General features: G+C 38.9%; 1 protein-coding gene and 5 non-coding genes across 9 annotated transcripts in view; 5 read left to right on the top strand and 1 right to left on the bottom strand.

Annotated features, from left to right (window-relative positions):
- The window catches only part of LOC119788873 (ATP-dependent 6-phosphofructokinase, platelet type-like), a 76,889-nt gene that overhangs the window by 20,112 nt on the left and 30,446 nt on the right, over positions 1-26,331 (bottom strand). The window contains exons 4-16 of one of the 4 annotated variants that reach the window (XM_038293571.1): positions 19,546-19,735; positions 19,299-19,464; positions 19,112-19,156; positions 18,761-18,869; positions 17,017-17,112; positions 16,379-16,471; positions 16,156-16,281; positions 14,613-14,677; positions 12,186-12,255; positions 8,531-8,677; positions 6,210-6,280; positions 5,826-5,913; positions 3,908-4,060 (exon numbers count right to left, since the gene is read on the bottom strand). In XM_038293571.1, coding sequence (XP_038149499.1) covers positions 3,908-4,060; positions 5,826-5,913; positions 6,210-6,280; positions 8,531-8,677; positions 12,186-12,255; positions 14,613-14,677; positions 16,156-16,281; positions 16,379-16,471; positions 17,017-17,112; positions 18,761-18,869; positions 19,112-19,156; positions 19,299-19,464; positions 19,546-19,735 — 1,419 coding nt within the window. Of the gene's footprint in view, positions 1-3,907; positions 4,061-5,825; positions 5,914-6,209; positions 6,281-8,530; positions 8,678-12,185; positions 12,256-14,612; positions 14,678-16,155; positions 16,282-16,378; positions 16,472-17,016; positions 17,113-17,384; positions 17,481-18,760; positions 18,870-19,111; positions 19,157-19,298; positions 19,465-19,545; positions 19,736-26,331 lie in introns of all 4 variants that reach the window. The other 3 variants (XM_038293572.1, XM_038293574.1, XM_038293573.1) reach the window with 3 other exon arrangements.
- Positions 22,482-22,567, top strand: trnar-ucu. The gene is given in 2 exon segments: positions 22,482-22,518; positions 22,532-22,567. It is a non-coding gene; the product is annotated as a tRNA-Arg (tRNA).
- On the top strand, positions 23,009-23,094 carry trnar-ucu. Its single transcript is given in 2 exon segments — positions 23,009-23,045; positions 23,059-23,094. It is a non-coding gene; the product is annotated as a tRNA-Arg (tRNA).
- Positions 23,769-23,854, top strand: trnar-ucu. Its single transcript is given in 2 exon segments — positions 23,769-23,805; positions 23,819-23,854. It is a non-coding gene; the product is annotated as a tRNA-Arg (tRNA).
- On the top strand, positions 24,833-24,918 carry trnar-ucu. Its single transcript is given in 2 exon segments — positions 24,833-24,869; positions 24,883-24,918. It is a non-coding gene; the product is annotated as a tRNA-Arg (tRNA).
- trnar-ucu lies at positions 25,476-25,561 on the top strand. Its single transcript is given in 2 exon segments — positions 25,476-25,512; positions 25,526-25,561. It is a non-coding gene; the product is annotated as a tRNA-Arg (tRNA).

A 26,331-nucleotide genomic window follows, 5' to 3' on the forward strand; every position in this document is an offset into this window, starting at 1 on the left:
GGCTCACACCTTGCCTTGGGCTGGTCATCTGGGTCGCAACAAAACATACATGCGCATCGCTTCCCGTTTCTATTGGCCCTCCATGTACTCTGATGTTCAAACTTACTGCAAAACCTGTCCCACCTGTCAAAAAACCTGCTTTGTCCGCCAATCTGACCGTGCTTGCCTCCAACCTCTACCTGTCATCTCCACCCCATTCCGGCGCATAGCCATGGACATTGTGGGCCCGCTCGTGCGAAGTAGTGGGGGCTACCAGTACATCCTGGTGATCTCAGACTACGCAACACGGTACCCCGAGGCGTTCCCCTTGCGCACCGTCACTGCCCCTGCTGTGCTGCGTTGTCTTGTGCAACTTTTTTCCAGGGTCGGTGTGCCGGATGAGATCGTGACGGACCAGGGGACCAACTTCACTTCCCGACTCATGCAGCTCTTCCACCGCCAGCTAGGGATCTCGGCGATCAAGACCACTCCGTATCACCCGCAGACGGACGGCTTGGTCGAGCGGTTTAACCAGACCCTGAAGAAGATGCTGCAGAAGTTCGTGGACGACACTGGACGTGACTGGGACCAGTGGCTGCCCTTTGTGCTGTTCGCCTACCGAGAGGTGCCGCAGGCATCCACCGGATTCTCCCCGTTTGAGCTGCTGTATGGCTGGGACATCCAGGGCCCATTGGACCTGCTGCTGAAGGTCTGGGAGGCTCCCACCACGGCTACTAGTGATCGGAGTGTGGTCCAGTTCGTGCTAGAGATGAGAGAGCGCCTGGCCAAGTATCGGGAGGAGGCTGAGGTCAACCTGCGAGAGGCCCAGCAGACACAGAAGGCCTGGTACGACAGACAGGCCAGACATCGAGAGCTCCAACCTGGCCAGAGGGTCCTGCTCTTGCTGCCATCCTCCACCAGCAAGCTGTTGGCCAAGTGGCAGGGTCCGTACACTGTCCTGAGGAAGATGGGCCCTGTTACTTACGAAATACACCACCCTGACAAGAAGAAAGCCAAACAGACTTACCACGTCAACCTACTGAAAGAGTGGAGAGAGGCCGTCCCAGTCTCTGCTCCTGTGTTGTCTCTTCTCGTGGCTGAGGTTGACAGTGAGGGTGACGAGGAGCTGCCTCTTGTTGACCTCCACCAGCCGCCTCCACCCACTCTCGACCATCTCTCTATCACCCAGTCCAGCCAGCTCAACGAGGTCTTCCGGAGGGTCTCCAAGCTGTTTGCTGCCAACCCGGGGAGGACTGTCTTGATCGAGCACGTCATCCGCCTGAAGGACAAGGGGCCCATTCGCCAGCGGTCCTACCGGGTCCCTCAGCATCTGGTGGCGCAGCTTCTGAAGGAGGTGGAGGAGATGCAGCGACTGGGGGTGATCGAGCCGTCAACGTCCGAGTGGTGCAGCCCAGTGGTCATTGTGGTGAAGAAGGATGGGTCGCTCCGCATCTGCATCGACTTCCGGAAGCTCAACGCCCTGTCGGAGTTCGACGCCTACCCGATGCCCCGGATCGACGACCTACTGGAGAAGATCGGCCGGGCCCGGTTCATCACCACCCTCGATCTCTGCAAGGGCTACTGGCAGGTGCCTCTGGAGCCGTCCAGTCGTCCCTACACGGCGTTCCAGACCCCTGCAGGATTGTTCCAGTTTACGGTGATGCCGTTTGGTCTCCATGGGGCCCCCGCAACCTTTCAGAGGCTAATGGACCGTGTTTTACAGGGTTGTGGTGACTGCAGTGCTGCTTACCTGGACGATGTAGTAATCTTCAGCGACACTTGGGAGCAGCACTTGCAGCATCTGGAGAGGGTCCTTGGCAAGATCGAGCAGGCGGGACTGACGCTGAATCCTGCCAAGTGTCAGTGGGCCAAGGAGGAGGCGCAATACCTTGGCTATCGGCTGGGTCGAGGTGAGGTCCGTCCGCAGGTCGACAAGGTGGAGGCGATCCGCAGCTGCCCAAGGCCTCGCACGAAGAAGGAGGTGAGGTCCTTCTTGGGCTTGGCCGGCTGGTATCGGAGGTTCGTGCCACAGTTTGCCACCATCGCCGCTCCTTTGACCGCACTGACGGAAAAGGCTCAGCGGAACCCTGTCGTCTGGAGTGAGGACTGTGAGACCGCCTTCCAGACCCTCAAGACCTGTCTCTGCTCGTCGCCGGTGCTGCGGAGTCCGGACTTCAATCAGCGGTTCTTGGTCCAGACCGACGCCTCCGCAGTGGGTCTCGGGGCTGTTCTGGCACAGGGAGACCCAGGAGAAGAACGCCCTGTGCTGTACCTAAGCCGCAAGCTGCTACCCCGAGAGACCAAGTACTCAACTGTAGAGAAGGAGGGCCTGGCCATCAAGTGGGCTCTGGAGAGTCTGAGATATTACCTTCTGGGGAGAGAGTTCGACCTGGAGACCGACCATCGTGCCCTGATATGGATGAACTCTATGAAGGATCACAACAGTCGACTCACCCGCTGGTATCTCGCTCTCCAACCCTTCCGATGCCAAATCCGCCATCGGGCGGGGAAAACTAATATTGTGGCAGATTATCTCTCCAGGTTGCCGCACGTCGTCAACCTTGGGGAGGAGGCGGATAATGTGATGGAGCGCCACTAAGCGTCCATCCCAGACTCTAAGTATCCGTGCTTCCTCTGGCCCAGGGGAATGCGGTGCCAGGAGCGCGCGCACGGGGAGAAAGCTCTCCCACGTGAGTGCGCTGCCCGGCAAACAGCTGCTTGCAGGCCGCACCTGTTTCCCGCGGTCCTGCACAGTCCCAACGAACATTCCCTGAACCGTCTGAACCGGTCATCGCGCGCGTCTGAGGGTGCACACTCGGCGCCGAGCTTCCACAAACACTCACCTCATCTCTGCTTCAGTCCTGCCGTTCCTGGTCAAGGGGCCAAACCGGAGCACTTCCGCGTCACGCTGGAAATAGCGCAGAGTGGTGCGCTTTGCCAGTCACGTGACAAAGGACTCAACCATTTTGGGTGTTTTGTTTTGTATTTTTATATTGTTTATGTTCCTGACGTTTTGAACAATGTATGGAGTCATTTTTGTTCATTTTTTAGTTTCTATGCAGGAAACTGGGTTTTGAGTTTTGTTATTTGGTTATTTTGTTTTATCCTTAAAAACCCCTTAATTTGTATTTTGGTTTACCCGGGGGAGGGGCTAAAGGGGTATTTAAAGGGGAGCTGAGCTCATTTGAGGTGTGCTGGATCTGATTGTAGTGTTGGCTGGATCTGAGTAAGTTGTCCTGTGAATAGTCCTGTAAATACTTGTTTTTTTTCCCCCTCGCTTCACTTTAAATATCGTCACTGTTTCACTATTTCCACCTGGGTAGCAATAAATGAAAAAAGCACAAACGATATTTTTTCGGCTGGGCCATCATTTTTTGTATTTTTGAAACGAACCCGTGACAATGAGTTTTAAAGTCGTGGAATGAAATATATGAAATATCTTCTTGTACCTTTTTTTATTTGATTTTGGACAATGGTGGAGTTCCACACTCACTTGCCTCTATTGCTTCAGCTTGTTGACCAATTGTATTCATGCACAGTGACGTAAATCCTGGTCACATCTCGTTGTTATAGTAAATATACACAGAAAGGCTATATTTACCAACAAACTGAGCAAAAACAAAACTTGATAAACAATAACAAGCACTACACCACAGGATAATTTGATTTGTCATAAAAAATGTATGAAACAAGAATGAGTTGGTTTACATTTGAAAAAATCTTAATTTAGAGGGCTATATGCCTTTAACCAAGATTTTAAGCATATAACCATGTGAATATCTCCACAATTTAAATAAAGTTTACTGTCTACATGTTAATTGTTGGAAGCAAGCTGGTAGTCCGAAGAGTCCCAAACTGTGATGGAAGAAAAGAGCCTGACTGACAGATCTATAAACACCTGCATGCACTCTAAGCCAGTCAAACTTACATCAGTAATGGCATTCAGAGCTGTGTCTGAGCCAATGCTGAGATCTGATCCCGGTATGTTATTGGAGACTGTAGCTGGGATCATAACCATCGGCACGCAGAACTCCGCGTATTTGTCCCGTGCAGATGAGAGTTCCAGTAATCCAACGTATGCCTGCAGCGTGGAGACCCAGCATCTTATTGGTAAGTTTATGAGATTGATAGTAGAAATGTCTGACTTAAAGCCAAGGTATTCACAGAGCAGAATGGGAGTAATGACATAGATGAATGTTTAGGTAAGAATAAGTCCAAGAGGGAAACAGATGCAGCACCAGATCCAAAGGAAAATGTTCAACTTGCTTAACTGTATGATTAAACATTAAAATATTCTTTGGATAAAACAATCAATAAACCCTAAACGTAGGGAATACTGACAGTAACTATCTTCATTATCATCAACCATGCTGAGGCGCTCTTATATCACCTGAATTGTGTGTAATGTGAGCATTGAGAGGGGAACAAATGGGGAGACTCAAACTCGTGATGAATTTGGCTTATATCCAAACAGGGAGGGAGGGTGTATGAGAAAGGATGGGTCTGCTTATGGGAGAAATGTAGTGGGGGAAAATACAGGCACTCTTGGGAAAAACAAAGTTCAGTAGATGAGCGATGAGCGTAGTAGGGGGGAGAAGCCAAAGGGAGAGAGCCAAGCCAATCACAACAGGCACCAGACATGCGAAGGAAGCTGATGATGCTGTTGCATAAAAAAAGAAACAAAGATGAAAAAAATCCACTTTTCTTTCGTTGGAAAAGCTGCATTAATCCTTCAACAGAAACCGAGAAACATAACCTCTTGACCAATGATAAAATATGGCACAAGAGGCAGTGCTGTGCACATTTTTACAGAAAGGATTGCAGCTTGGCCAATAATAAAACATACAATACTGTGCAGATATTTGAACACAAGATATATATTTTCAGAGGTTTATGTAAAGGGCACCAGATTTCTCAAATTTATCTCAAATGTTCTTAACAGTATTGTATTTTAAGTTAAGCATGAAACGATTACCTCTATACTGTTATTTTCTTAAAGTTAAGAAGTCAAGACATGTTTGTAACAAGCTGGATGTTAAAAAGAGAGCTACTGAAAGTTAACTCCTCAAAGATAAGGAAGAGATCTCCTGCGGATCTAAAAATTGTACCATCCGTCGTTTAAAATGCCAGGCTTTTTTTCTATCTGAGAATTAACTTATATAAATAAAATAATTAAAGCAAAATATCGGTTGGACTAAAAAAGTTAAACAGTTAAAGATTAGTATAAAAATAGATTTTATGCAACTTGTAAGTATTTAAGCATATTTAAATCAATTTGAGTCATTGTTATAACTGCTGTTCTTATACAACAGTTAAGACCAGCATTGAATGAGCATCAGGAATTTAAAAGTTCAAAATTTCTTGTATTCTATATGAGACAACAATCTACAATTAACAATTGGTTTGAAGCATGGTGGGGGCAGTATCATGCTCTGGGTTTCCACATATTCCATCTCAGTAATTTTCAGTCTTTTCTGCATGAGTTTTATTAAATTCAAGTAATCTATAGAAAAAAATTGGAAAACATTTTATGAAAGTCTATTTTTTATATTCCTGGCATTTTAATGGGGATGTGTACATTTTTAGATCAACTGTAAAGTACTGTTAAGGAGAGCGTCTATACTGTTTGATAATAGGGTTCAATGTGGTTAATGAATAGAGCAAAAAAAAAAGGAAAAAATCATAACAAGCTTACTGGAAAAAGAGAATAAAAAATCAGAAAGATTTCAAAAGAACAAATTATTAACACATATGTTTATAATGCTTTACAATAATCATCTAAAAAGCACAGTTATGATCAAGTTACCAGGTTTACGTTCTCTAATAAATAAAAAAAAGCAACATACCTCAAATCCTCCTATAACAAGTAAAGCATTAATGCTATGGATCCTCATCTGCTCTGCAATTTTATCCAAATGCTCTGCTGGAAGAGTCCTGTAGTGGGCGGATGATTTTGTTTTTAACTTTATTTAGACCTTTGGTTTTCTAGGAAATAAGACTAATAAATAAAGCTTAATAAACCTATCAAAGAGGCATCATATATGCACTAAAATGGATCAAATTAAATATAATGACATCATCAGTTATCATCAGTAATGTTAATGCATGTCCCTCATTAAGTGAGTTAACTGACAATTGTGTTTTTCTTTCATATGCGTTTCATATTAAGGTTATAATTATTCTGCTTCATTACAATTAAAGTTAAATAAAGTCAAAATATTTGTTCTCACCTTTTTGTCCCCAGCAGAGACCCTCCTTGGCCAGTCCAACCACCAACATCACCCCATTTGATCTCCTTTATCTGAAAATAATGACAATAAGTTTGAAAATGGATTGATTGACATTGACTTAATTTGTAATTATTGCAATACAAGAATCCTTTTAACATAAACATTTAGATTAAAGTTTCTAAAAATAAACACTTTTAATCTTGGGTATTTCATAGCAGCAGAATTAGAGTGTGGCTCATTTTTCTGCCCCTCCCTCTTTTTATCTAGTATCAATGAAGGCAGCATTTTACCTAATAAGCTGTTCTCCAAATGAGTCTGTGTCCTACTTATAAAGGCTTTTGCTCAAGGATTACTTCTTCACTTTTCAAACATGTCCAATTATCCTTTCTAACAAACCACCTCTGAGAGTATAAACAGGTCACTGTGGCTTTGCTGGAACATTTAGTCACTAAATGCGTACGTGTGTGTAAACAAGTGTTTGTGTGGTCAGCAGGGCATGTAGGAGAACGGTTCTTTGCATGAATGGCACTGCTGCTGGGGGAAGTTCAGTAATTGGTCTACAGTAAGCAGAAGTGTTTACAGGAGGCTCTTGTTGTCAGTATAGTCATTAGAGCTCAAAGGAGATGAGTAAATGCATTTAGCCAATTTCCTTTATCAGGATACCTAGAAATGCTTCATGTTGAGTGAATTTTATAGTTGGGTACTAAAAACTCCTCTGTTTTTTTTTTTTTTTTTAAGAAACAAATGTTTAATTAGTCATACTAAAAAACATAATCTATAATGCTGATATAAACCAATTAACTACATAGTGATCTATTTTGACTGGAAGAGTGGTTTCCATCCAATTTTAATGTAACTGTTTTGGAAACTTTTAAAATATCACATTAAAAACAAACAGGCAACACAAAGTTTAATTTTGTCAGCTCACAAATTTACGCAGATTAGTTACTGCCCTGGGAAAGACAATAAGTGCTTTACTTGGTAGAAATCAAGTGACAATAATAGCCACACTTACTGTCTGATTAGCTGAACCTATAACTATCTGACAAATTGACAATTGAAAAAAGCAATGTGATGATATAGTAGAATACTGTTAATTGCACGCAATAGATATCAGAATTCAAGCACTACTCAAAGCTGGAACATATCACAGCACCACTCATACTCAAACATGTGACAGGAGTTGATGTTCTACAAAATCCTTAATTTGCTTGAATTTAGAATAACATAATATTCTCCTTAAAAGGTGATTATGAATGACAAAATGAAAGATAGTGGGGCTGTCAGGTAGATTTTTAAGTAGATTCAAGAACACTTCATGCACCTATGGAACCATTTTCCAAAACTTTTGTTTAGTTTGCTGTAGCTTGAGAAGTTTTAAAAGCCATCACTATGTGACCTAAGCAGATTTATAGGATATTTATCTTCAAAATCCTTAACATATAAACTTAAAAGAAAAGGAGGTTAAAAAAATCCCTGAAGACAATTCCTTAAAAGGTTTCAAACAGAAGACAGGTGACTGGCCCTGTTCAGGGTTATCCTGTGACTCTAAACTCTATAGCAGGCATCCCCAAAGTCGGTCCTCGAGGGCCGCTGTCCTCCAGGTTTTAGAGGTTTCTCTGCTTTAGCACAGCTGATTCTGATGATGCAGTTCAGCAAAGGCCTGTTAATCAACTATCAATGTAAATCAGCTGTACTGGAGCAGGTAAACCTCTAAAACCTGCAGGACAGCGGCCCTCAAGGACCGACTTTGGGGATGCCTGCTCTATAGTATAAAAGAAGTGATTTTTATTTTTAGTGATAATGTAATAGTCTCTCTAAACATGTTATTCTAAAAAAGGAAGACAAAAAAAACAATCCACTGAACTTTTTATCAAGTTTGAAGGTGTTTCACTTTCCTTCAAGGAAGCTTTTGCTCCTTTCAGGGGCATAGACCAGTATCAGGTATTGCAGGCTAACAAAGAACCCACAAGACTCCCCATTCCTAAGGGGCGGACCCCTCTTCCGGTTTAATTTTCAGGTTTTCTAAGCCCCTCTATAAAGCCTCAAACTCAATGCTACTTCTCATATTTTGAATTTAAAAAGCTTCCTGGACAGGATAGGAAATGTCTTCAAATTTGGAAACAAGGTGAATTGTTTTTTAACGTTTTTGGAATGACTGTGACCTGGATGACTGAGAATGTTAACCAGACCTAATGCCACAGCAGTTTATATTACTTGTTATTAAGAATTTTAGAAATGTTATATTTGCTAAGCTCTATTACATTTCAAAACAACACTGGCTGAGTCTGCTATGTTTTTCTTTTTATGTGGAGACTTACTTGTCCCTTGTAGAATCCCTCAAAGCCATCGTTGACAGCAAACATTTTGTGGCCTTCTGTAATCCCCACCCTCACGGCAGAACGCACCGCAGCATTCATACCAGCAGCCGGAGCACCGACGTTCATCACCGCCACGTTAAAGGTGCTCTGAGGATGATGGAGGGCACAAATTTCACACAAAGATACGTAGCCCTGAAAGGTGCTAAATATGCAGCAGATGAAGCAGATTGGGTGCTTGGCAAAGGCTTAGGCTGTATTACCGAGATCTGGCACATTTTTTGCTACACTTAATGCATGATTTTCCCGTTAAGTGCTTAAGCATCGCATATATGAACCCCAGCATTAAAACCTTTGAGGAAAGGAAATAAGTCCTCCTATGAAACTCTTACATGCAAGAAGCCACATGCTTCTAAAGATGCAGAGAAGCAGTCCCCTTTGTTTTTTTCTAACAACCACAGAAAATATAGGGTTGTTTTGACAAATTACTAACATTTGGCTTTAACAGAAAACTTAATCAATAACTGTCAACATTTTAAGATTGATTTATACACTGAAACACATCATTCACTTTCAAAATATATGTTCAGAATATTTTGTCCTTATTAGAAAATGGTGAAATTAGATACAGCCATAGCTTGAAGGTGCCAGAAAATGGGAACTGCAGGCATGCTAATGTCAATTTCAGTCAACAAGCATGGACATTGCCTGTAGGGATGCGTAAAATATATAAAATATAAAATACTTTATTCAACAAAAATTAAAGATTAAATTTTAAGATAAATACTGGTTAAATATACATATCTTGTCATAAATGTTGACCGAGCGGAAAACATAATCAAAAATTATTTTAAAGTACACTGCATTTCCTGAACTCCTTCCAGTTTTATGTAAGTTCATTTTCTGAATATGCAGAATTTAATTTAACTACTACACATTTTTATTTTTTTTATTACAAACAATGGTATTAAGCGTTATTTATGAATTAAAACTATCTTTTACATTACTGAAGAAACTTAATATTCAGCATTTTTGATTTGAAGGTAGATGATGTTGCATCTACCTTTACCTCATAGCAGAGCCAGGTTAACCCAATCGGACACCTGTGAATGATGTCTATGTTTGTATTTGTAATAACAATCACCAACTATTTTGTTGTACGTTTCGTCCAAATTAGGAGCATACTGTCCCCTAACACTTTATTATAAAGCAACTATTTCTTAATTATGAGTCATTTCAGCTGCTAGCTGCTCCCTGATTGAAGGAACACAGCATGACTTGGTGGGTTTACACAAAATGCCTATACTGACACAACTGTGAATAGAATTCAGGTCCTACTGGTCATACTGGTCATACTGTTAAAAACTTAAACTACTTCACCATCAGGAAATATTGAGCAGTTGCTGCCTTATTATCATTATGCAATGATATGCAAATCAATCAGCAGTCATCAGCTGAGTTTGAAATAACCTTAAGTGTGGCCTAAACTTTACAAATAAGAAAGATAATATGATAAATTCACAAACAGGAAGTTTGAATGTTGAGCAATTATACCTGTAAATCATAAATGATTTACTTTCTTTAAATGGATTAATGATAAAAATCCATCTCTCAGTTTTAGGTTTTAAGGGAACGAAGGCCTTTACTCTAAAGGAGTACTCAGTTTATAAAAGAGAGCACACCAAATCAGTGGAGCCCCATTTTTATAGCTGTTTTATAGCTAAGCTAAGCTGAGAATCAGGGTCTTTTATATAAGAACAATTGCAAAATCACGCCTTTATAATTGTTCACTGAACAGCACTAGCAGAATGTGAAAATAAAACATACTATTTAAGCGTAGTATATGAAAAACAAGCAATTGTTTTCTTTTTTAAATCAAAATAGAAAGTTGGACTTAGAAAGTTTCATTGTAATCTGTGATTTCAAAGAACCTTATTAAAACATGTATAAACATGTTTCCTTCTGTTGTCTGGTTGTGGCAATGAAAAGACTGTAATCAGAAAAAACCCTGAAGGTAAATCATGCATTTCAAAGCTATAAGTGTATATTAAACCTAAAGGTTGTCAGCAATGAATAATGTTCCTAGACTCTGTCTCCACATACTCAATCTTTAGTTGAAGGAAACTTTTTTTTAAGACCCCTGAAGCAGATTAGTCAGTATAGAGGCTTGTGTCTAAGCTTACTGTAAGTCCCAATGTACCTCTTTGAAACTTTTTATCCCTGCACCAAATTAAAGTCATAAAAAAGCAATGATAGACAGAATGAAATGTTGTGAGCACTGACCCTATTGTGACTCTTTTTACCATATAAGTATTAGGGCTGGGCAATATAACGATGACAATATGTATAAGGATATACACTTGATCAATATCAGCAGAAAATATGTCCAATAGAACGTTTAATATCGAAAATTAAATCTAATCCAGAGCCAACGGCATTCTAGTGGAAAGGATTTAGCCAAAGCAAGGGTGGCGGTACGCCTCCAAGGTTTAATTTTATTTTTTCCTGCTCACTTCTAGTCCTTTATTCAAACAGGTAAAAAAAAACAATTACAAATATGTATCAATATCATCCTGTTTCAAGGGGTTATATTGTGATACATTTTTTAGCCATATCCCGCAGCACTAGTCAATATAGTATGAATATATATAGTATGTTAAATATGATGTTGACAGAGGGGGGTGGGGTATCCAAACATTCTACTCATGAAAGAGTAAAACTACTTCATCATAATTTTACTCAATTTAGAGTAAAAATTACCCATCCAAAAATTACTCAAGTAACGGTAAAAAGAGTATTTGATAAAAAGGCTACTCACATACTGAGTAACTGATTATAACATTTCATATCTAGAATTATGTAATCAAGACACTCCAAAGTAATGTGCAAATTCGGGGGATTTTAAAAACTATAGTAAAATTATTAAAATAAACAAATAATGTAACAATTAGAAAAAAAACTCCAGCCAGAAGGAGCACTTTTCCAAACAATCTTTCCATTTTGTCAGTGAAAATGTTTACTACTTACTATATATAAGCTTGACCTCCACATGTTATGGCAGGTTCAAGAAAGCTTGCATACAAAAGAGAACACCCATATTGACATAAACATTAACTGTATTTCTTTGTCTAGATTACTTTTCGTTTAAAAAAAAAGTAATGATGAGGTAAAACTACTCTTAAAAGTATAATTTTGCAAAAAAAAAAAAAAGGTTACTTAAGTTACTGTAACTGATTAAAATACTCTCCACCTTTGGATGTTGAAGATATTTTTCTTAATGCAAATAAACAGCAAACAAATTTTGCCAACATTTTACCAGCTATCCAAGCAAACTTCCTAGAAACTAATGGCAGGAAGGCAGGAACTAGCTACCCCTGTAGAAGCTCCAGAAGCAGATACATTACATACATGTGTTTGCTCTTCATCCCCTGCCTCCTGCTCTTCCTCTCCCTCAAGTCAGTCACAGAAAAACAGAGACTTTGTTAGTGTCAAAAAAAGACTGCAGCACCCAGGATGCACCTGATTAGGAGGTACCTTATGCTAATGTACAAATCTCTGAGCAGCTGTTGAAAAAGATGCATTACGATAATTAAAATAACGACTGTCTGGAAGGTTTGTAATGTGGATTTTTTTTTTTGTGATTTGCAGCGGTTCTTACATTTGGGAGATCCGTGCGAGCAGTCTGAGAGGAAAGCAGTCTGTAGGTGGTCAGATTATGTTCAAAGCTCCTGCAGATTGAAAAGAGAGTTAAAGCTTTTAGATAATGGCAAAGATTTCTAGTTTGAAAAATTGTAGTAAGTTTACAGTCATATAACAAGCAAAAAAACAAAGACAAAATTTACATATTGTCTTGGAAAAGTATTCACACTGCTTAACCTTTTTTTTTTTTTTTTTACATTTGCTCACTTTACAGTCCAAAGCTTTGTGTTATTTTATCAAGATGGTAAAGTAGATGAGCAAATAGTAATGTCCATTTTTTTCTTTTTATATAATTTTCAAGCACCACTTGTCTGCCTGGCTGTGTGTTTCCTGGCCAGGGCCGCATGTTTAGCCGGTGGACAGTTAGTTGTGTCTCTGCTTCTTTCTATATGTCTGCTCTGGCCGCTCACACTGAGCACACTGAGCCTGATTCTGCTGGTTTCTTCCTGTTGAAAGGAAGTTTTTCCCTCTCCACTATTGCCACAAGCTTGCTTGGTGTGAGGGATTGCTTTTGAGTCAAGGAGTCGATGCAATCAGCTGGTTTTCCTTTGATAGAATATAAATTAACTGAATTGGACCGACTTAGCGCTGAACTTTTTTTTTTGATAGAAATAGATGTGTAGATGTGTAGGGCAGTCTATATGTCAAAGATCTTATTTTGAATATTCACGGCACATTGGATGAAATCTTGCTTTTGTGTATATAACTGTAAGTTTAATGAACCAAAACTCTGATTTAGAAGAACTGATGTCAGCAGCTCCACCGTAGGCAGTTATGGTTCACTTATTTGCAATACTTGTTGTCACTTATTGACTCAATGACAATAAAAGAAAAAAAAAATGTAACGGGAAATTAAAATAAATCAAAGTCCTCGCCATTTTTAAGGTTAACCTCTTACACCCTAAGGGGGTATAAATAAATTTCTGCCTGACAAAAACACACAAAAGTAAATAACTTATAGCCTCAAAGCTATTAGATTTAAGAAGAAACTTTTGGTACATCTGTAAAGGTAAGATGTCATAGAATGGTTTTCTGGTGTCAGCACCATTGTAGCTTTGACCCTGCCTGAAATATTAGGGACAAAATACAAAATATTTTGCATTTTTTGAACCTCGCCAAAATTTTCTTTGAAATAAACATTGCAAAACACTACCACTTGCAATATTATTTATAGCACAAAAAAGTAGTACAGACTTTCAAATCTAAATGTTGTGTAAAAATATACCAAATTTGGACTCAATCAGATGAATCATATTTATTTTAGAATGGTATTAGTGAGAAATTTCTTAGGCGGAGAGGCCATTTTGGCACATTTATCCATAAATGTCACCAAACTGTGCCAAATATGTTTTTTACATCAATACTGGGGGTTTGGTAAAATTACGAGGTCATGTAGCAGCTGGACCCGCCGGTGGGTCCGTAGGGTTCAAGGGGTTAACAATAAATAGTAAACGCATTAAAATTGGTAAAAACAAGTCTGTGTAATTTGCCCAGTCTAATATGACATTGGTCCTGTCTCAGTCACTCATCTGACCTAAAAGCTATAAAAAGAATAATAGTAATTTTGAAAAAAAATAAAAAAAATAAAAAAATGCATCACAGTTGGACAAAAGGAAGTGTCCAGGCATTCTGATCTAAGACAAACCTTTTGGATTATTGTTGTAACATTGGGTAATAACGGTATATATTCTTGTTTATCAAGAGTGTTTGGTTTGGGAAATTATTGAAGATCCCCACAAGAAACACTGTATGTGGAGAGGAAACAGCCACACAGAATCTCCGAACCAGTGGCTCAAACAAGTACAGTTCAAGGGTGCTGGATTCCTCCAAAAAAACTTTCCTCTCTTTCCCGCATTTTCGATATCTCATTAAAAGAAGATGGAGAGTGTCCTGACCTCTCCATTGCAAAATGATAATCATCATGATTGTGATGTGTGCAGGTGTTTCACTGTCAATCACAGTTGACACCCTAAACTTCCCTGCATGCTCGACAGTTCTGCTTCCACCCGTTCATTAGAGAGGATTTCTAAATATTTTATGTGGGTGGATGTGCAGTTCTGGAGCAACCTGGGATGTACGATATGCTTAAAAAAGGTTGCCATACATTTGTTGGCAACAATGCCTGGTCATTTTGAATACCCTATTTACACAGATCAGTAAAACCTAATCTAAGCCATTCCATTATAACTCTGGTTTTACATTTTAAGCACCATTTTCATGATTGGAGGTGAACCTCGCCCCAGTCCTGAGCTTTATATGGCTACTAAAAGCTGCACTCAAGTCTGTCTATATTTCCATCAGCTTTGAAAATCTTCCCTGCCGTTGCCGAATAAAAGTATTCCATTGGTCTGATATTTATTAGATGCAAAATTTCTATCCAACCTACCTCCCACGGAGTCTCACTGCCTCATCAAATTTCTTCTCATCCATGGCTTTCTGTACCTCTTGAGTCTGGTGACAAAACAAAAAATAGCTGTTTAAGCAAAAAACAAATGCATTCAGCATCTAGTTGGACTTTTGTGTGTAAACTTGCTTAGGGTATTTCAGGCTATTTCTTATGCTCCACAGGCTTGTGCTGCTGGAAGGACATAGACTCTTTTCCCTCTTTCTGGCACATTCTTGGACTACTCTACAATTTTGTATTAACTACTGTTATGAAAGAAAATTGACTTTATGCTCTGTCTGTTTTTTTTCTCTTCTTAGAAGGTAATTCTGACCAGGATTTCCATTTACCTGTGACACCTTCCTAAGGGCGGTTATTAGATAGCCTACTGCTGCTAACAGCTTCATGTTCTCCTATAGATGATGTCCTTGGCCTTGTCTTCACCCCGTCTTTCCCCCTCTAGATATGCAGTAGATGTTAGTTAAGCTCTTATAACTGTATGAGCTCTCTTTTATTCTGTTGACTTAATAACAAGTTTAGAGTTTATCTGTTTTGTTTTTTAATATATATATTGGCCGTTTCTCAATATGTGTATTTGGGCATTCTCATGTGCCCGTGTGCTTGTGAAATGTCATTTGCCTCAGTCCTAGTACTGTTCCCATTCACAAAAAAACAAGACCAAGAACAGACAAAGTCCCTGGATGTTTTTCTCCTCCCCACCCTCTTTACCAAGCTTGCATCAGAGCAGACTTGTCCATTCTCTTGTTCATCAAGATTGACAGCTGTCTCATCAAGCACCGTATTCTTGTGAATTGAGAAATGGCCATTGTTTTTTCTGACTCATAATAATGTTGCAACTATTTATATTTCTTTTGCAATTAACCAACAGAAATTCAGTGTAATTAAATCAACTACTTCTTTTAATACACATCCTAGGCTCTTTCACAACACATTAATAAACCTCCTTTGATGCTGCCTTTTGCCTTTCATTCTCATTCACGTTTAACATGTTCTGTGCAAGTGCGAGGTTTCAAATATAAGGTTGGCATTGCAAAAAACAAAAGAGGTGTAGATTGGAACTCAGCAGGATCTATAAATACATATGGAGTGTTAGCACTGCGTGTTCCATTCTGAAGAGTGACACACATCTACTAAAGAACAAGGTCTCAGTTCAGTTCTATTATAATGTTATGACTTTTAAAGGAACTACTGTTGTCTGAAGCTCAGTGATATGTGTGTCATTGCCTTGCCTCATTGCATTGCAACCTGTCTCATATGTGTTAATTAAGAAATAGATGTGATGCTGCACTTCTCAGTCAGCTGTTTACACATATTGTCTGATATCATTATATCACACAATCAAGCAACACGGTTGGCTAAACCTTACATAATTCAGCAGTTGAAATGCCTTCACTATCCGGTTTAGACTTCTTCCTCTCTCTAGTTCTTTGAAAAGCACATTGAGCCTTCTGAGTGAACAGCCATAAACATGGGGACCACCAGCCAACTCTGCATACCCTGTGTCCACATGCACAAGCAAACTTACCATCTGAACACACTCCATAAGTGGCAGTCGAACAGCCTGGTTCCCAACTAGTGACACAACACAAGCAGGGGTGTCGGTAGACGCTTCCAGCAATGCCAAAACTGCCTCAACGCCCATACGGCTAGCCTGTAAATCAATTTAAAGAGTGATTTTGCCTCATATACCAATCCATCTTCCCAAAAGTAAAAATATAGCCTTGTGTATTTGACTTAAAATGACTTACCAAAATCCTGTCAAAGGCAGATGGAGTTCCCCCTCTCTGAACATGGCCCAAGATAGTGACCCTGGTGTCAAAACCAAGCTGGCTCACTACCAGCTATTTATAGAGACATAATATATTAAGAGAATATATAAATTGTGAGTAAAATGGTATAAAATACTTAAATCTAAAGAATGTATCACATGTTCCAACGTAAACATTCATTGCGCTTTCATTCGGAGTGCTAAACATTGTCTTAGTCTATACTTTGTAAAACTTTATAACTTCGGGAAATGAAAAAAAAAAATATAAAAACAAAAAAAGTACCAAGGACCAAGAATAAAATAAAATAACAGAGGAGAAATCATGCAAAACATCCCCTGTCATGTTGATGTGTGCTAAATAATGCACATGCAAGGTCAACCTAAGAGCGACGGTAGGGCTGAAACAAGGAAACGTGAGAACAGAAAAAAAGTATAATGAAAATAAGAAAAATGTAATAAAACGTGCACGTTTTCTCAGAAATTACCACATGTGAAGCATAAAATGTGGCACGTTTCCAATTTGCAGTAAACCATCACCATGACAAGAAGAAAAACCCATGCTTATGAGGGAGAATTGGAGCATCCATCAAGGAGACGAGGCTTCCCGACCATACTTACATCCTTGATATAGTCGGGGGTTATTGCCTTGTTGTGGCTATCAATGGCACCCTCGGCTACAATAATAATGTTCAGCCTTTTCTTATCAGCACGGTTCTAGAGAAATATAAAAATCACAACATTTGAAAACATGACAGAAAACGTTTTGCAGTGCCACAAGCTGGACTGAACAGAGGAGGAAGATGTCAGGAAAAAAACGGTTCTTTGACAGCTGACATCGGTAATTTGTCAGATTTTGTGAAAGTGTGATAAGCATCCCGTGTGGACTGAAATTGTTTGATGTTTATTGTTTGAGAACCATAAATTTCCACCAGGTTCTCCAGCTTATGGTTCCCCTCTGCATCAGTCAAAGACTGAGCTTTACTCACATGCTTCACTAAATCAGAGGTAATGTGTTGTCCTTGTCTGTCAATGGCTCCTTCAGCTACTATTATAATGTTCAACCTGGAACCCCGAGATCGACTCTAAATGGTAGCAAATGCAAAATTAAATTTACAGAAAAATTATAATAGCACCAATGTAAAAAAAAAAAAATCAAACTACCCCGTTTAAATTATATATATATATATATATATATATATATATATATATATATATATATATATATATATATATATATATATATATATATATATTTTTTTTTTTTTTTTTTTTTTACATGTAATATTTATTGTATGCAATTTCAGAATTGAACAAGTTTTTTCTCTTTCTTCAAGAGATGAAATGAAACCATTGCTCCCAGATCTATACTTAGAAGCATAACAGATGCGTCGTTTAACTATCATGCATAAAGGCAAATAGTACAACACAGACTGGTTCTGTAAAACAATTTGTTCTAATAACTGAACTTTATTCATCTCATATCAGAGAAATTTACCTCTGCATTTAACCCATCCCCTTGTTGAGCAGTGGGCTGCCACAGTGGGGCACCCAGGGAGCAATCGGGGGTTTAGGGTCTTGCTCAAGAGACCCAGTCTGCGGGAGTGGGGTTCAAACTCAGAACCTCAGGATTCCAAGCTCTATGCCCTAACCACTAGGTTGCCACTCCCCTCTACATCACCATGACTCAAAATGTTGCATTAATTCAAGATGATCTGGGGGAAGAAATCTGTTGAAACATGTTTAATGACAGCTACATGTTTTATGTTATAAACATGTTTCTGTAGCACTAGTTGGCCCATTTGGCCTTGATCCCAATCTCAGTGTCTCCCTAAAATGAACATCTTATATTCTACTAAAAGTAGACTAAACTAGACAAAAAACTGCAGTGTTCCATATTGAAATGACTGGTAAAATATAAAGTTAAAACCTCTTCTAAATCACTGACCTGTGGGTCATATTTCATTTAAAACGACTAATGGACTCTGTGGTAAAGTTTGCATCTTTGCGTTATAGTGACCTAACATAATTTCATTCATAAGTAGTACATTTTAAATCCCACCAAAGCAGTGATTTTATGGATCTTTCAATAACCATTGTGAAATTCTAAATCATAGACTCAACATCTGATTGATATTTTCATTACCAACAACAATCTTAAACAGCCTTTATTAAGTTCATTCTTCTTAGAGAACTATCAAGTTTTAATGTGTGATCAAGAGGCTTGCTCTTTGTTCAACAGACTTTGTTCCTGGGGGGTTTTCACTCACTCAGAGCGCGTATAAAAGAGATGTGTATTTATATATTTAAGAAAACTTTTTTAAACATTAGCCTTTTCAAAAGAAAAAAAAAGCATGGGGGATACCTCAGAAAGTTTTTGACACATGTTTTCCTCCCAGCCATCTTCTGGAGGCATCTCTGGAATAAAAACCCAATCTGCTCCACATGCAAGGGCACTGACTAAGGCAAGATATCTGAACACAGACATAAACATTCACATTGTTTTAATGTAAAATTGTCAATGGAATTCAATATTAAATATTAAGTAGTGTATATTGATCACAGGATGGACTTCATATGTCATTATATGTCTTAGAATAACCTTGACAACAAAGAAAATAGGCTCAAAGCTTGCAACAGTATTAGGAATCCTTTTAATTATTAGTCTGAGTATTGTATAAGGCAATTATTTATGTTTTTTGAAAGAAATAATTACCCGCAGTGTCTGCCCATAACTTCCAGCACAAATGTCCTCTGGTGACTGAAAAAAATAGAAGAAATTAAAAAATAACAGAAAGGTCTCATCATTTGGGATTTGTTCAAATTGATCTAAACAATATAATGTATTCATGTAAATGCAAAGATTTTGGCTTTATTTTTTTACCACAAAAGGATATGTTTACCTCTGAGCTGTAGTCATGATGGCATCCACCACCTCAATGATCCTATGCAAGGCTGAGTCAGTGCCAATAGTCATGTCTGTACCACAAAAGTCATTGTCGATAGATCCCACCATCCCGACAATGTGAAGCTCAGAATTACTTTTGGCTGCCTCTTCATCTATTAGCCCTGGATAAAAAAGATAGAAATTGATGAAACATATGAGGTATGGAAACAATAAATAAATAAATGGATAGAGTGGACAATCACCTTGCTCAATCAGTTCATTCAATAGGCCACTCCACTCTTCTCTAAACAGGTTGGCTCCGGTCAAGCTGCCATCTCCACCGATCACACATAGATAAGTGATTCCACGCTGAACGAGATTATGAGCTGCTTTTAAGCGTCCCTCATGGGTCCGAAACTCTTTACAACGCGCACTTCCAATGACGGTGCCACCCTAAAGGAAGAAACAAATAGGCAACATGACATTATATAAGAATATGTATAGAACAATCATAAAAACAATATATCTATATAATCTTTTTAATGCAAAACTTCCAATTTAATCTAACACTACTATATTGTAAGGTTCATTAAGCTTTCTCAATCTGTAGCCTTTTTGACCAATAGCAAGCAGCAACTCAAAAACTCTTGCAGATACAATGAACTTTTTGTTGACAAACTGATGGGCATTTTATAACCTGACACCTATTATATATTTTAAAAATTAAACACCTAAACCTAGCAACTTCTATTTACTCATTTGGCTAGCCGCCAAAAACTCAAGGCACATTTAATCTGTTTATAAGGAAAAACTTTAGATTCAGTATACCATTAGAGCCTTGCAGGATTGGTTCAACTTTCTCAGCTTCAAATCCATCACTTTCTACCATAACCTGATTAACTGATAACAAATAGCAACAATAAAAAGTCTAGGATGAATTATAGGCCATGGAATGACAAAGATCTGTACCTGTGACAATCTTGTAGCACATGGCTCTGTGGTGCAATGGATGGTGAATTTGGCTTTCTAGAAATGCAAAGCAATTCAAAAGTTGTTGGTTCAATGTCTCGCTAAATTCTTCAAGTTCTAGCCAAGCATTGTTGGGCATGTTACTTTGAAAAAGTAATTAATTATAGTTACTTCACCCAAAAATTAATGGAGTTACTCTGCAATAAAAGTAACTAGTTACTAATAAAAGTAACTATTGCGTTTCTTGCCCCCGTAACACTCACCACCCTGGCCCCACCTTCTCGCCGTGTATTTCAAAAGCCAGCTGAATAGAGTGGACGACAAAGACAAGTACCTGCAGAGAGTTTCGCATGTATTGCAACTCAACCTAAATGACATCAGGGAGGAACACCATCTAATTGGCCCTATAAACCCCGTCAGATAGAGTTCCCCCCTGCTTAACATGGGGGGAACGGCATCTGATGGGCCTATAAACCCTGTCAGATAGCGTTCCCCTCCTCTTAACATTGGGGGAACGGTATCTGATGATGTGTAAATATCATCAGGCTGCATTACCTCTACTCGTGGGTGTGAAGTTTTTTAACAAGGCGTTCAGATTTGGTGAGTGTATGAAATTAATAACTGGGGATGTCTAATTCTGAAATCCTGTGTATTTGGGTTGTTATAGATACAGCAACATCTATCTATCCATCCATCCATCCATCTATCCATCCATTCATACATATTTCTCCCTTTCTCCATATAGACAAGCATTTGATCGTTCACGTTCTCTGTAGTTCCCCCGTGGCGCGAGCACAGGGCGGCTGTTAAGTGCCTTTAGCGAGCATGCGCGTTTCCTGTCACTTGAGCGGTGAATCGTGCCACCTGCGCAGCGCGGGGATGCAGGGGAAACCGTATCTGATGGGGAAACCAAGGTCGACGTAACACCGGTATTTCGTGTAGCACACGGCTCTAAGGGGAATTGGATAGTGCGTTCGACTTCTAGATACTGAAAGCAATTCAAAGGTTGTGGGTTTGAGTCCCACCTGAGTAGCCTTATTATGAAGGAGACAAGCACTACATTGGAAAGAGATAACAATAGATCAGCCAGTCGCTGAAACTGTCTTGCATTACTGACCACTTTACCCCAAAGGATTAACTAAAGCTTTGACAAAAGGCAAGTTCTTCCTAAAGTACTAGCCAAGTGAATTGAACGTTCTTTCATTCTGTCATATTCAATGTGTCTAATTGTTTCATAGTTCAGAAACATTAAAGATTGCCTTTCTTCAACCTTCCCCACCAAATATGCCTTATGTTAAAATAGGGAGCTAATTCCAGTCTCTTCAATGTAGCATTCATATAAGCAGTCTTAAGAAAGCTATACATATTTAATCAGTTAAAATGCAAAACTTCCAAATCATTTTAACAATTGAAAGTTGAAGGGTCCATTCACCTTTCTCAATGTGTTTACCTCCCAGCCTTTTTTGACCAGTAGCAAAGAGCAAATCAAAATACAAGTCTGTAATGCAGATACATTCAATTGTAGGCCCTGCAATGTCATAGGGATTTTGTCGAAAATTTCAACACGTCAAAAAACGTGTGACACAGGGCTCTGTGGCGCAATGGATAGCGCATTGGACTTCTAGATACTGAAAGCAATTCAAACGTTATGGTTTGAGTCCCACCAGAGTCGCTTTATTGTGTATTTGCAGAAATGCACTACATTGGAAAGAGACAACAATAGATCAGCCAGTCGCTGAAACTGTCTTGCATGAATGACCACTTTACCCCAAAGGATTAAATAAAGCTTCGACAAAAGGCAAGTTCTTCCTAAAGTACTAGCCAAGTGAATTGAGCGTTGTTTCATTCTGTCATATTCAATGTGTCTAATTGTTTCATAGTTCAGAAACAATAAAGATTGCCTTTCTTCAACCTTCCCCACCAAATATGCCTAATGTTAAAATAGGGAGCTAATTCCAGTCTCTTCAATGTAGCATTCATATAAGCAGTCTTAAGAAAGCTATACATATTTAATCAGTTAAAATGCAAAACTTCCAAATCAGTTTAACAAATGAAGGTTGAAGGGTCCATTCAACCTTTCTCAATGTGTTTACCTCCGAGCCTTTTTTGACCAGTAGCAAAAAGCAAATCAAAATACAACTCTGTAATGCAGATACATTGAATTGTAGGCCCTGCAATGTCATAGGGATTTTGTCGAAAATTTCAACACATCAAAAAACGTGTGACACAGGGCTCTGTGGCACAATGGATAGCGCATTGGACTTCTAGATACTGAAAGCAATTCAAAGGTTGTGGGTTCGAGTCCCACCAGAGTCGCTTTATTATGTATTTGCAGAAATGCGCTACATTGGAAAAAGACAACAATAGATAAGACAGTCGCTGAAACTGTCTTGCATTAATGACCACTTTACCCCAAAGGATTAAATAAAGCTTCTTCAACCTTCCCCACCAAATATGCCTAATGTTAAAATATGGAGCTAATTCCAGTCTCTTCAATGTAGCATTCATATAAGCAGTCTTAAGAAAGCTATACATATTTAATCAGTTAAAATGCAAAACTTCCAAATCATTTTAACAAATGAAGGTTGAAGGGTCCATTCAACCTTTCTCAATGTGTTTACCTCCGAGCCTTGTTTGACCAGTAGCAAAGAGCAAAACAAAATACAAGTCTGTAATGCAGATACATTCAATTGTAGGCCCTGCAATGTCATAGGGATTTTGCCAAAATTTCAACACGTCAAAAAACATGCAACACAGGGCTCTGTGGCGCAATGGATAGCGCATAGGACTTCTAGATATTGAAAGCAATTCAAAGGTTGTGGGTTCGAGTCCCACCAGAGTTGCTTTATTGTGTATTTGCAGAAATGCGCTAAATTGGAAAGAGACAACAATAGATTAGACAGTCGCTGAAACTGTCTTGCATTAATGACCACTTTACCCCAAAGGATTAAATAAAGCTTCGACAAAAGGCAAGTTCTTCATAAAGTACTAGCCAAGTTAATTGAACGTTCTTTCATTCTGTCATATTCAATGTGTCTAATTGTTTCATAGGTCAGAAACATTAAAGATTGCCTTTCTTCAACCTTCCCCACCAAATATGCCTAATGTTAAAATATGCCTAGATACTATCAGCCAGTCGCTGAAACTGTCTTGCATTAAGGACCACTTTACCCCAAAGGATTAAATAAAGCTTCTTCAACCTTCCCCACGAAATATGCCTAATGTTAAAATAGGGAGCTAATTCCAGTCTCTTCAATGTAGCATTCATATAAGCAGTCTTAGGAAAGCTATACATATTTAATCAGTTAAAATGCAAAACTTCCAAATCAGTTTAACAATTGAAGGTTGAAGGGTCCATTCACCTTTCTCAATGTGTTTACCTCCCAGCCTTTTTTGACCAGTAGCAAAGAGCAAATCAAAATACAACTCCGTCATGCAGATACATTCAATTGTAGGCCCTGCAACGTCATAGGGATTTCGTCGAAAATTTCAACACATCAAAAAACGTGTGACACAGGGCTCTGTGGCGCAATGGATAGCGCATTGGACTTCTAGATACTGAAAGCAATTCAAAGGTTGTGGGTTCGAGTCCCACCAGAGTCGATTTATTATGTATTTGTAGAAATGCGCTAATTGGAAAGAGACAACCATAGATCAGCCAGTCGCTGAAACTGTCTTGCATTAATGACCACTTTACCCCGAAGGGTTAAATAAAGCTTCGACAAAAGGCAAGTTCTTCCTAAAGTACTAGCCAAGTGAATTGAACGTTCTTTCATTCTGTCATATTCAATGTGTCTAATTGTTTCATAGGTCAGAAACATTAAAGATTGCATTTCTTCAACCTTCCCCACCAAATATGCCTAATGTTAAAATAGGGAGCTAATTCCAGTCTCTTCACTGTAGCATTCATATAAGCAGTCTTAAGAAAGCTATACATATTTAATCAGTTAAAATGCAAAACTTCAAAATCAGTTTAACTATTGAAGGTTGAAGGGTCCATTCACCTTTCTCAATGTGTTTACCTCCCAGCCTTTTTTGACCAGTAGCAAAGAGCAAATCAAAGAGACAACAAAAGAATAGACAGTCGCTGAAACTGTCTTGCATTAATGACCACTTTACCCAAAAGGATTAAATAAAGCTTCGACAAAAGGCGAGTTCTTCCTAAAGTACTAGCCAAGTTAATTGAACGTTCTTTCATTCTGTCATATTCAATGTGTCTAATTGTTTCATAGGTCAGAAACATTAAAGATTGCATTTCTTCAACCTTCCCCACCAAATATGCCTAATGTTAAAATAGGGAGCTAATTCCAGTCTCTTCAATGTAGCATTCATATAAGCAGTCTTAGGAAAGCTATACATATTTAATCAGTTAAAATGCAAAACTTCCAAATCAGTTTAACAATTGAAGGTTGAAGGGTCCATTCACCTTTCTCAATGTGTTTACCTCCAAGCGTTTTTTGACCAGTAGCAAAGAGCAAATCAAAATACAACTCCGTAATGCAGATACATTCAATTGTAGGCCCTGCAATGTCATAGGGATTTTGTCGAAAATTTCAAAACGTCAAAAAACGTGGGACACAGGGCTCTGTGGCGCAATGGATAGCGCATTGGACTTCTAGATACCGAAAGCAATTCAAAGGTTGTGGGTTCGAGTCCCACCAGAGTCACGTTATTATGTATTTGTAGAAATGCGCTACATTGGAAAGAAACAACAATAGATCAGACAGTCGCTGAAACTGTCTTGCATTAATGACCACTTTACCCCAAAGGATTAAATAAAGCTTTGACAAAAGGCAAGTTCTTCCTAAAGTACTAGCCAAGTGAATTGAACGTTCTTTCATTATGTCATATTCAATGTGTCTAATTGTTTCATAGTTCAGAAACATTAAAGATTGCCTTTCTTCAACCTTCCCCACCAAATATGCCTACTGTTAAAATAGGGAGCGAATTCAAGTCTCTTCAATGTAGCATTCATATAAGCAGTCTTAAGAAAGCTATACATATTTAATCATTTAAAATGCAAAACTTCAAAATCAGTTTAACAATTGAAGGTTGAAGTGTCCATTCACCTTTCTCAATGTGTTTACTTCCCAGCCTTTTTTGACCAGTAGCAAAGAGCAAATAAAAATACAACTCCGTAATGCAGATACATTCAAGTGTAGGCCCTGCAATGTCATAGGGATTTTGTCAAAAATTTCAACACATCAAAAAACATGTGACACAGGGCTCTGTGGCGCAATGGATAGCGCATTGGACTTCTAGATACTGAAAGCAATTCAAAGGTTGTGGGTTCGAGTCCCACCAGAGTCAATTTATTATGTATTTGTAGAAATGCGCTAATTGGAAAGAGACAACAATAGATCAGCCAGTCGCTGAAACTGTCTTGCATTAATGACCACTTTACCCCGAAGGGTTAAATAAAGCTTCGACAAAAGGCAAGTTCTTCCTAAAGTACTAGCCAAGTGAATTGAACGTTCTTTCATTCTGTCATATTCAATGTGTCTAATTGTTTCATAGGTCAGAAACATTAAAGATTGCATTTCTTCAACCTTCCCCACCAAATATGCCTAATGTTAAAATAGGGAGCTAATTCCAGTCTCTTCACTGTAGCATTCATATAAGCAGTCTTAAGAAAGCTATACATATTTAATCAGTTAAAATGCAAAACTTCAAAATCAGTTTAACTATTGAAGGTTGAAGGGTCCATTCACCTTTCTCAATGTGTTTACCTCCCAGCCTTTTTTGACCAGTAGCAAAGAGCAAATCAAAGAGACAACAAAAGAATAGACGGTCGCTGAAACTGTCTTGCATTAATGACCACTTTACCCAAAAGGATTAAATAAAGCTTCGACAAAAGGCGAGTTCTTCCTAAAGTACTAGCCAAGTTAATTGAACGTTCTTTCATTCTGTCATATTCAATGTGTCTAATTGTTTCATAGGTCAGAAACATTAAAGATTGCCTTTCTTCAACCTTCCCCACCAAATATGCCTAATGTTAAAATAGGGAGCTAATTCCAGTCTCTTCAATGTAGCATTCATATAAGCAGTCTTAGGAAAGCTATACATATTTAATCAGTTAA

Source organism: Cyprinodon tularosa, unplaced genomic scaffold, assembly GCF_016077235.1.
Source record: "Cyprinodon tularosa strain WSP-4 unplaced genomic scaffold, ASM1607723v1 ctg329, whole genome shotgun sequence".
Taxonomy (NCBI): Eukaryota; Metazoa; Chordata; class Actinopteri; order Cyprinodontiformes; family Cyprinodontidae; genus Cyprinodon; species Cyprinodon tularosa.